This window comes from Electrophorus electricus, chromosome 4 (assembly GCF_041902795.1).
Source record: "Electrophorus electricus isolate QZ-2024a chromosome 4, ASM4190279v1, whole genome shotgun sequence".
Lineage (NCBI taxonomy): Eukaryota > Metazoa > Chordata > Actinopteri > Gymnotiformes > Gymnotidae > Electrophorus > Electrophorus electricus.
In genome coordinates, this window is record NC_137500.1 from 10001 (window position 1) to 21920 (window position 11920).

Here is an 11920-nt window from a genome sequence, read left to right on the forward strand (position 1 = left end):
GTTGGAGAAAACGAAACTATGGAACGGAGCTAAAAAACACAAGACAGGGAAAATATGGAACATGGAACACATGAAACACATAACAAAATTTGGAAAAAGTGAAGCGCTGTGAATAGTTTCTGGATGCACTGTAAACCGTTATGCTAATCCTGGACTCTCTAACCCAAACCCCAATGTTAATACCTGGATTCTATTCTCTCCTTCTCTCCTTCACTATCTTTTTTTTCTTTTGATCTGTCAGATAGGAAGGAAGTCATGAGGAAACTGCTTACACCTGTGCTTCCTGTTTCTTACAGCCAGCAGCATCTCATTCTGAGACTAAAACTTAATTTCCCCCCATCTCTTCCGGTCTGACACACACACACACACACACACACACACACACACACACACACACACACACACACACACACACACACACACACATTCTTTTTTTTTTTTTAACAGACAAACCACAGAGTTTCACCACAGTGAAACAAGTGATCTTGTGTGTGTGTGAGTTTCTTTCCTGGCTTTCATCACACACTTCTTTTTGCTACTGCTATTAGCTCTAAAATGTAGTAATGCTGTGTTGGAATGAGAAATAACTTTTAACGCTACAAGTATCCGCTAACCTAAGCTATGGTGGTTATGTGTGTAATGTGTGTGTTTATGTACACGGGTGCATTCATGTCAAAGTCAAATTCAGGTTGTAGTTTTTACCACAGGACACAATGCTATGTGTGACAAGAAACAGAAGAGGACAACAGTGCAGAAGAATGACAAGAATTACAGACAAGAGCACAGCTACATAGTTACTACAATAAATACACACTCTATACAAACTAATAAAAAACTGTAAATCATTATACAGTAGACTAAACGATTACTATACAGTAGACTAAATTACCACTATACAGTAGACTAAATGATTACTAAGGGTTAATGGGGTAAGTAGATTACTATCTGAAAGACAAGGCAGCTTTATTTATGTATCATTATTTTATGCTTATTCAGTACAGCTTAAGCATTATTAGAGGAACAGACAATTTGTACTGATTAAAGTGATTGAAATTAAATCTCAAAGTTAAATCTCAGTGTTTGTGTGCATGTATGTACATTTGTGTGCATGTGTATGTTCATGTATGTGTGCATATGTGCTTGTGTGTGCATATGTATTTGTCTACTTGTCATGTGTGAAATGTGTGCTTGCTTGTGTGCATGCCTGTGTGTGTGTAATCTGCGTGTATGTCTGCAGGTTTGTCTGTGTGTGAATGTAAGTCTGCAAGGTTACCTGTGTGTGTGTGTGTGTGTGTGTGCGCGTGCAAGTCTGCACGCTTGCTTGTGTGTGTGTGTGTGTGTGCAGTCTGCACGCTTGCCTATGTGTTCAGTTGTTCATAGCTAGGCGTGCCCTTCTCAGCCTCTTCAGTTTGAGGAAATGGTCCTTGCAGAGTCAGACGAACATTAACCAACATTACCCAAACTACTTAACAGAGCACATACACACATGCACACACACAAACACACAGATACACACAGACTCAGCCACTGACTAACACACACACATACACACACACACACACACACACACACACACACACACAGTAACACACTTTAACACGTTAACACATTTAGCACAGTTGGATCTGCAGTTACTGGAGGTAAGCTCTGTGTCTTTCAGCCACATGCTGTATCTTTTACAGTAAGAAGTGTTTATTACTGTATGTGTAAAGATATTTCAGATCACAGCATTATTATACTCTCTGCTCTGTAGCTACCGCAGCAGTAGGTAAAAATGTTCCATTTTGTGTGTGATGGCAGTGGGTGGCTATGAGATGCCAGTCAGTGGGTATCATGTCACTTGCTAGGACTGATGTTGGTAGGTGGGTCTGATGTTGGTGGACTAGTGTAAGGTCAATGGGTGGCTGTCATGTCAGAAATTCTCATCTTTAATGGTGATCATTAAGAAATATGGCCATGTATGCTTTTCTGAAGGGCTTTAATGCTACCACAACACCACTACAAATCTACAGAAATTCAAATTATTAATGAAATGCCTGAAAGGGATGTACTGATTTTAGTGCTGTTTTATCAAAATAATATTTGTGACCTGAAGAGCTTAATTAGGTTTAGGTTGGAGTGTGCAATTTTTGGAGCTTGAAATGTATGTCAAGTAGAAGTCTGACTGCTGTGTGTGTTCTGTGACTCCATTTCCTCTTGTACTCGTAGAGCAGAAACTCTGACTTCCTCCAAAGGGTGCTTTACTTCTCTATAAAAACATTAAAGATCAGCTAACACACCACACACATTCAGATATATCATTGATAAATAGCTTGTGTATTTTTTGAAAAGTTATGTATATGTATACTTTAAGTAAGCACAAACACAGACAGTATTGCACTGCATTTTAAGATTACTTACTGTCTTCATAAAGTGCCTAAAAAGGTACTCATGCTGTCCCCTAGTGGTTATGAATGAGGTCTTCCACTTGTCCTGTGCTCGTATCCGTACTTATAAGCACCGCATAAATCTAATTTGTTGTAAATTTTAGATTTCCGCAGTTGTTCTAGTGCCATTGGGATCTAAGGAATGTGATGGGCACATATATCTGAACCCTGAGTAATCGCTTAATAGTCAATGCATGGGCAAAGACCTCCATCCTTCTTACTAATGAAGAAAAATCTTGAGGCTATAAGGGATGTAGATGGACAAATAAAGCCATGACCCTGAGCCTCTTGGGTTTATGTTCTCTCAACAACCGCTCCAGTCTTATAGATTGGGTGATCAATTGATCCCTTGTCAGGCTAATTCCACCATGATCTCTTCCTGAAGGGAAGTGTAATGCTGGCTCATTGCAGCCACTACCTGATGCCAAGGTATGAAATTCACAGGTACATTCTTACACAGGACAACCTTTTTCATGACAATTTCAATTGCATTTTCCCCACAAACTCTGCCACCTTGTGTATGGTCAAAAACAGTGCTAAGCTTGGAAGCGAGCTGAGGAATTATGGAAATAAATTATGAAAATAAATTACTAGCTGGGGAATTATGGAAATAAATTAAACATTGCAGAAAGAAACCACTAAAGTTTTCAGAATTGCCATCATATTTATCAGGTTTACTGAACAGGAAAGTACGGACAGTGCGCTGAATGAGATTCAAGCCAGAGTCAGTAGCAAGATGACAGATGCATGTATCCATAAGATGAGCCATAAAATTAGATGTATCTAAGATGAGATGTATGTAAGTTGCATGTATCCATAAAATGAGCCATAAGATGAGATGCATGTAAGATGAGATGTTGCTCAGCTTGTTGTTGTATTCAATGCCTGCGTGAATTTTTCAACAACTCTGTTGTTGGCCCAATATAAGTCTTTGACATGATATTGCTTTTTGTAGAGCTTCAGAGTCCACGGTCTGCATGTTTTCTGAGGTATTCTGTGAGGCTTCAGATTAACTCGGTTAGACTCACTCATAATAATAATCCAAGCAAAGGTACACACCAAGATAGACAAGGTATGATCATACAAGGAATTCTGAAAGATAAAGAGTCCAAGGTCAATACTAGTACAAACGTACATAGAGGCAAAAACTGAGAGACGAAGTAAAAGCAATGGGCATGGTTCTAAACAAGACAAATGATGACCAGGAACAACGCTTACTATGTATGATATACATGGCAATACCTCACAAAGAGGTGTTCTACAGAAGCTGCTTAAATACACTTACTTAAACAAGGAAAGGTGATGACGAGCTCAGATGATGCTCCAGGACAGAGGGAATTGTTACATTTGAAATGGCAGATATTTTCAGTGCATAAATAACAATATGAACAAGAACTTTGAGAGTTTCTAACTATACTAAGAAACCTTCCTGTGTTCATTTTGTCAAGGTTGTCTTTGTCATCAACCAAAACTGACAAAACTCTTGACCAATTCACAGCAGGAAGGAGAAGGAGAAGGACACTTTTGAAATCAGTTTAATGTGTCTCTTCATGAGCCATTTTAAAAAAGTGACCAAAAACCATTAAAATAACACTAAAAATTATACACAAGAAAATTAAAACCCAATATGAACACTGTAGCACATTTTTCTAACATCCAGAAAGACCTTTTGTTATTAACTACAGTTTAAGCTTTTGAACAAGCAGGACTATGGATATGGCCTTGTTTAGCTCAGCATCTTATCAGCATACGTTCATTACCACCATTTCCTGAACAGTGGGGGAACTCTTAACCAGGCCTGCTGTTCAAGGCACATCTATTCAAATGTACATCTGAGCAGGTTTTTTTAGGTTAAGGTTACTGTTAAGATTTAATGTTAGGGTTAGGGTTAGGGTTAGATTAAGTTTAGGGTTAGGTTAAGGTTAGTATTAGGAGTTAAGGTTAAGGTTAGAGTTAGGGTTAGTATTAGGAATTAAGGTTAGTATTAGGAGTTAAGTTTAGGGTTAGGGTTTGTATTAAGAGTTAAGGTTAGTATTAGGGATGCTAGACTAACTAGCTCTGTCAAAGGGGTCAGGGATAAAACATTCCACATTGCTCTAATGAACTGTTTCAGTTAGTGAAGCATTGTTTTAAAATAAAAAGTGCATGATGGGTTTCATCTATTCTCATCTGTAAGAGTGAATTTTCATTTTTCACAGGCAGTGAACAGTATGGAGGCCTTCAGCTCCAAAGACATGGCCATGAAGGTGCAGAAAAAGTTCCTCAGTCACATTGCCAGTAAATCTATGGCACAGATGTTTATAGATGACAACAGCAGTGAGGTTCTGGATGAGCTGTATCGGGTCTCTAAGGCGCACTCTGGCAACCAGGCAGAGGCCAAGAAAGTAGTGAAGAACATGATAAAGGTGGCCGTGAAGGTTGGAGTTCTGATCCGACACGACAAATTCAGTCCAGAGGAACTCGGCATGGTTCAGGAGTTCAGAAAGAAACTGCACACAGGAGCCATGACTGCAATCAGCTTCCAGGAGGTACACACACACACACACACACACACACACACACACACACACACACACACACACACACACACAAACTCATACACACACACACACACACACACACACATAGGAGCCATGACTGCAATCAGCTTTCAGGAGGTACACAAATACACCTCATCATACTCTCATTCATACCTCATAATCTGTGTAAAATGTTGTATACAGGGGTACATGACAGCGAACATAACTATGACTGCTATTAAACATCAGAGTTTAATAGTATGTATATGTCTATGACTAGTATGTGTATGATATCTCATGAGAACTTGATAGGGTGTGCAAAAGAATTTGAAAGTGAACAGTCATAGTGTGTGAGAGGTTTGACAGTGTGTACATAACAGTCATAGTGTGTGAGAGGTTTGGCAGTCTGTACATGAGAGTTTCTAGGCATGAGAGAGTGTACACTATCACAGTGTATTAAACTCTGATGTGTACACCATCACAGTGTATTAAACTGTGATGTGTACATTACCACAGTGCAAAATGATATATAAATGCTCGGAGATGTACACTATCACAATGTATTAAACTGTGATGTGTACACTACCATATTGCTATTAAACTGTGATGTGTACACTACCACAGTGTATTAAACTCTGATGTGTACACTTCCATAGCGCTATTAAAGTGATGTACACACTATCATAGTGTATTAAACTCTGATGTGTACGCTACCACAATGCTATGAAACTGATGTGTACACTACCACAGTGTATTAAAGTCTGATGTATACACCATCACTGTCTATTATACTCTGATGTGTACACCATTACAGTACTATTAAACTCTGATGTGTACAGTACTACAGTGTATTAAAGTCTAACGTGTACACCATCACAGTGTATTAAACTCTGATGTGTACACTATCATAGTGTATTAAACTGTTTTGTACACTACCAGTGTATTAAACTCTGATGTGTACACTATCATAGTGTATTAAACTGTTTTGTACACTACCAGTGTATTAAACTCTGATGTGTACTCTACCACAGTGTATTAAACTCTGTGTACACAACAGTGCATTAAACTCTGATGTGTACATGATGGCAGTGTATTAAACTCTGATGTGTACACTACCATAGTGCTATTAACTGATGTGCAAACTATCATAGTGTATTAAACTCTTATCTGTACACTACCACAGTGTATTAAACTCTGATGTGTACACCACCACAGTGTATTAAACTCTGATGTGTACACTACCACAGTGTATTAAACTCTGATGTGTACACCACCACAGTGTATTAAACTCTGATGTGTATACTATCACTGTATACTATACTTTGATGTGTACACCATCGCAGTGTATTAAACTGTGATGTGTACACTACCACAGTGCAAAATGATATATAAATGCTCTGAGGTATATACTACCACAGTGTATTAAACTCTGCATACACCACAGTATATTAAACTCTGATGTGTACACGATGACAGTGTATTAAACTCTGATGTGTACACTACCATAGTGCTATTAAACTGATGTGTACACTTTCACAGTGCATTAAACTCTGTGTACACTACCATAGTGCTATTAAACTGATGTGCAAATTATCATAGTGTATTAAACTTTGATGTGTACACCACCACACTTTGGTTTTCCCCATTGCATCGGGGTTGCCATTCTTCCTGTGGCGTCCTTTGTTCTCCCTTTTTTCCACACTCGATGTGGTGTTTAGTTTTTCATTTTGTTTTACCTGATCCAAGATCTAATTGTTCTGCACACCGTCCCACCATCATTAGAGCGTGGTTGCTCATCCAGTAGGCTGTCAGTGTCATCACCTAGCTGACCTGGGTTTGAGCCCACCTTACAGAAATCTCAGCCACGGACCCAGCTCAACAGTTAGATCTGGTAAAGGTGGCTCTGACTAATCAGGGGGTGACTGTTGGTTGACATGTGCAGGCCCTGGAACAGATCACCTCTCAGTTTGCAGGTCCTGACATGAACACCAGTGCCTCTGGCTGCCCCTAGTCAGGAGGCAGCTGGGACTGTGGTAGCAGCAAATTCTACCCACCTCATGTTCAGAGCTGTTGCTCCCTGCCCGAGGCTGTAGGGGGTTCCTCCTTTAATGCTCACTGGCTTTTGAGCTCCCACAGAGTGAGCAAAGGTGGCGTACATAATCTCCCTTCTGAATGGAAGGGCTCTGGCATGGGCCACCCTGGTCTGGGAGCACCAAACTGATGTATGTTTCATTGCAGCAGAGTTTGCTGCTGCCCTTAAGTGGACTTTTGACCATCCAGTCACTGGAGGGGAGATGGTTTCCTGTCTTCTTAATATATGTCAGGGGAAAAGAGCGGTGGCTGATTACACGATTGAATTCCGCACTGTGGCAGCCGAGAGTGGATGGAACCCCACAGTGCTGATGGCTGCTTTCCACCAGGGCCTCAGCAAGAAGCTTAAAGACGAACTGGTCCACCATGATACTCGTGCCTCTCTCGACAACCTGATCGATCTGGTATTGTGTATTGACAATCGCGTACGGCAGAGGCGTAGAACATGGGGTCCAGAGATCAGTTGAGGCTCTCGTGGAGCTCCGCGTACCCGTAGCCCTGTTCATGTGCCTGACAAGCAGGGGGAGTCTGGATCCCAGCCAATGCAACTCGGACACACCCGCCTTTCCCGGAGTGAGGACGATGCTCGGCTGCGGGAAGGGAGGTGTCTGTACTGTGGAAGCTCGGGTCATCTCCACCCAGCTTGTCCTGAGCTCCAGGGAAAAGACAACATCCATCAGGGGAGGGAGGACCTTTGATGGACTCAACCAGTCCTCCCCGAGCTCAGGGGTTGTTCCTCAGCACCACAATGGCTTGGGGAATGTCTGAAACACGTCTCCAGGCATTTGTGGACTCTGGGGCAGCAGGCAACTTTCTTGACGCTGGGTTGGCCAACAAGTTAGCCCTGCCACTGTCCCACTGGACGAACCCCTACCCATTGCTGCCATTGATGGCCGGTCCCTTGAGCCAGGGGTTGTTAGTCCTCAGACATCCAGTCATGTTGCAAGTTAGCGTACACACCAAACACATTGTACTGTTCATTATCCATGCTCCTGGCTTGCAACTGATTTTGGAGTACCCCTGGCTTTAGCGACACTATCCTCTGGTAGACTGGCTGAGCTGATCAGTGCTGTCTTGGGGTTTGACGTGTCAGACCTCCTGCCTGCAGCCACCCAAACCCCGGTCTGGGCCTGGTCACAATCCTGACTGTCTGGACCTGTCTCAATTCCCCCAGGAATACTGGGACCTTAGGGTGGCATTTAGCAGACAGAAGGCCCAACTATTGCCACCCCGTTGACCTTATAAGATGGCAATAAACCTCCTCCTCGAGCTTCAATCCCCCTAGAGGCCACTTGTTCTCCCTTTCGGGGGCCCGAACGTTTGGCAATGGAAAAATATATCCAGGAAGCCTTAGCCCTAGGATTCATCTGGCCATCGGCTTTTTTTGTCGGGAAGAAAGACGGTAGGTTACGCCCCTGTATAGACTACTGGGGCCTTAACAAGGTGACTGTCAAGGACCGTTATCTGTTGCCCCTCATGACCTCAGCATTTGAGGTGCTGCAGCAGGCCTTCACTTTTACCAAATTGGACCTGCGCAGCGCCTACAACCTAGTGAGAATCCGAGATGGACACGAATGGAAGACAGCATTCATCACCCCCTCTGGACACTACGAATACCTGGTCATGCCATTTGATTTGATGAACGCACCTGCCTTCACAGATACGTGTTCGTCTACTTAGATGACATCCTAATATACATTCAAACAGTAGATGAACATGTCACCCATGTTAGGCGGGTCCTCCAGCTTCTGCTTGAGAACCACCTCTTCGTCAAGCTGGAGAAGTCAGTGTTCCATGCCCGTACCATGTCCTTTTTGGGATTTACCATCTCCCACAATGAGTTGTGCATGGACCCTGCCAAGTTATTTGGTGGACTGGGAGGGATACGGGCCCGAGGAGCGGTCCTGGGTCTCCTCCCATCACATCCTGGACCATGAACTCATTTGGGCTTTTCAGTGGGATCATGCGGCTGGCAACCCCAATGCACTGGGGAAAAAACCAAACTAAAACTTCCCAAACAAAACCAGTAAATGGCAAGGAACTTCAATGGCTAAGGGAAGCCTTGGAAGAGAGACAGACTCGAGAGGGGAAAACTGGAGAGGGGAGGAGACCTGTAAAAACACAGAGACCCTCACAGGGAAGAAATGAGCTGTAGCATGAGAGCTCACAGACCTCAATACTTGAAGTTACCAGCTAGAAACTTGGCTCAAAACTTTAGTTCAAGCCCACCTTACAATATTACTCCCTCATTCCCATACAGACTATTAATATCTCATTCCCATTATCTTTTGGCACTGAGTATGAGCTCCTAAACTTTTATTACTTTTTATTACTTAATTAGGTGCATAATAATGTTTTATTGTGATGCTATTTTTTTACCTTCCTTGTATGTCATTTGTTGTTTAATAGCTTTATTGTGTGTGTCTTATTGTTCTGCATGTGGTTCTAATTGTATTTTATTGTACAACACTTTGGTCAACTGTCATTTTTAACTGTGCTATATAAGTATATAAATTAAATGAAATGAAGACCATAAATTGTGTTTAGTGCATTTAATCTGCTGTTCAAGCATCATACATTTCCTCAAATAAGTGGAATGAACACAGCAGGAGGTTTGGAGGGGGTGGGGTTAGGGAGCAGGGCAGGAGCCTGGCAGGATCGGCATTTTTTCTATGTGAGCTACGTGTATTTTCTTGCTTTTCTGCTTGGGGGATTTATGCCCAGTATGACAAATTTATTATTTCATCAACATCATATCTTTGTTAAGCATGTGTGAGTTTAACAGCAAGTATGAGGATATAATAGTAGCACATGAATCAGAGTTTAATGGTGTATGAAAGGAAATATCTTAGTGTAAGCCTGAGAGTTTGAGAGAATGTGTGAGTATGATATTTGAGAGTGTTGGATACTGTGTGAGAGAAGTGAGTGAGTATGGTAGTATGTGAGAGAAGTATGAATTACAGCCTGCACTGCCTATTATACACACACATGCACTCTCAGTATATACTCACATAAAATAAAGACACACATGGTCATAAATTAGCATACACATACCTGCATACCTAAGTTTCCTACATCTAATTGATCTAAATACACCACACCTCCCTCCCTCCCTCTACCCCCCCCCCCTCTCTCTCTCTCTCTCTCTCTCTCTCTCTCTCTCTCTCTCTCTCTCTCTCTCTCTCTCTCTCTCTCTCTCTCTCTCTCTCTCTCTCTCTCTCTCTCAGGTGGAGTTCACGTTTGATAAGGCAGTAATGATTGGTCTGTTGACAGAGTGCCGGGACTTACTCCTGCAGCTGGTGGAGAAGCATCTGACTCCCAAATCTCTCTCACGCATCCGCCATGTGTTCAACCACTACTCTGATCCTGACCTGCTCACACACCTCTATGAGCCACAGGGGACGCTGTGGCCCAACCTCACTAGGATCTGCTCTGGACTCAACCAAATGATCGAGGAGGGCAAACTCTGAAACACAGAGGGGACAAATGAGAGAATGACCAGAAGGCAGAAAGAGAAAGAGGGAGGAGTGAGAGGTAGAGGGGAGTTTTCTGTCTGAGACTCATCTCCATGTTCACATGCTCACAATCACAATTTCTATTATAGCAAGAAAGGCCATTCACCATATGCATGCTCTCTCTCTCTCTCTCTCTCTCTCTCTCTCTCACACACACACACACACACACACACACACACAAAAGTCAGGGCCAGGTCTATTCATGGATTGAAGATTTTTTAGTATGGAAGTTGGTAATCTTTTACATATGCACGTGATTGTCCAACAATGTTGTATTTGTGTCTGAGATTCTGAGATGAAATGCATGAACGGCTGTGGTATCAATGCAGTTAAATGACCAACAATGTTTCTGGTACACTCAAGTGTCAGTTTGCTGTTCTCCAAGTGGAGTTCTGGAAAGTTGGTTCAGGTGTACTTGATAATTGGTAATGGTGGGTGTATGGAAGTGAGTGGAGCGGAGAGGAAAGTGGACTTGGGGCATAGCTGATGAACTGGGGAGTTGGAGTTGGAGAAAAGCCAGAGGACTGGTGTGTTAGGTTTGGGGAAATCTCTTCCTTTGGGCTTGCTCTCATTCTTTCGATCCATCTATTAGGTAACATCCTAATAACCAGGAAAACAACCAGGAGTATTTTGTATGCTCATTTTGTTATTTATAGCATGTATATGCCTCATTAAAATATTCTAACCAAGTTTAATGTGCAATTACTTGGCTTGTGTTGTGCTAATAAATTCTGTGTTACCTCGAACTCATGCCAGCTTTTTTAGATAGCATTATGCATCATCACTTTCTAAGCACCAGCTATACTTTAATACATTGCCAACACCAATTACATTATAAATGAGGCTACCCAAATGGTAAAACCATGTCAGATATCACTGTTTTAGCATTAAGGAAAACTAGAAAGTTGGTTATGCATAGGGTCATAACTTACATCTGGTGATGCAATAGGATGTTGTTCCTAAATCTTCCCAAGGTCAAGACTGTTTAAACAGAAATAAAGATGCAGACTCTGCAATTAATTGAAGAGAACAGCTTGTCCCATCTTTATTTTGAGCTCAGTGTTACAAACGAGGCATTGTCCGGAGAATGTCTAACAGTCTCAGGTGGCCTCTACAGTAACAAAATACAGTAACAAAACCCTCTACACTACTCTAGCCATAACCCTACTTTCATACTGCCTGACCCCTCATCACACTACACTACCCAGCAGACTGCTCGTCACCTGGCCAACAACTCTTCCAATCATGGACGTTCAATCAGATCATCATCACCAGAATATTGAATTCACCTGTGTGTTCATAGGATTGTGTATATAAGCCTGTCTCGACCTCCCATACATTGCAAAGTATTGCCTCTAGATTCTGCTGA

At 42.1% G+C, this 11920-nt stretch overlaps 1 protein-coding gene across 1 annotated transcript; it reads left to right on the forward strand.

The window, feature by feature from the left end:
* Nucleotides 1-1427: 1427 nt before the first annotated feature.
* tnfaip8l2a (tumor necrosis factor, alpha-induced protein 8-like 2a) lies at nucleotides 1428-11240 on the forward strand. The gene is made up of 3 exons (XM_027030169.3): nucleotides 1428-1640; nucleotides 4625-4954; nucleotides 10264-11240. The coding sequence occupies exons 2-3, from the start codon at nucleotides 4637-4639 to the stop codon at nucleotides 10504-10506; spliced, it is 561 nt and encodes a 186-aa protein (XP_026885970.1). The 5' UTR covers nucleotides 1428-1640; nucleotides 4625-4636; the 3' UTR covers nucleotides 10507-11240.
* The last annotated feature ends 680 nt before the right edge of the window (nucleotides 11241-11920 follow it).

Coding starts and splice junctions, on each gene's coding strand:
- tnfaip8l2a (XM_027030169.3), top strand. CDS start 4,637: ATGGAGGCCTTCAGCTCCAAAGACATGGCCATGAAGGTGCAGAAAAAG. Junction 4,955..10,263: donor CTGCAATCAGCTTCCAGGAG/GTACACACACAC, acceptor TCTCTCTCTCAG/GTGGAGTTCACGTTTGATAA.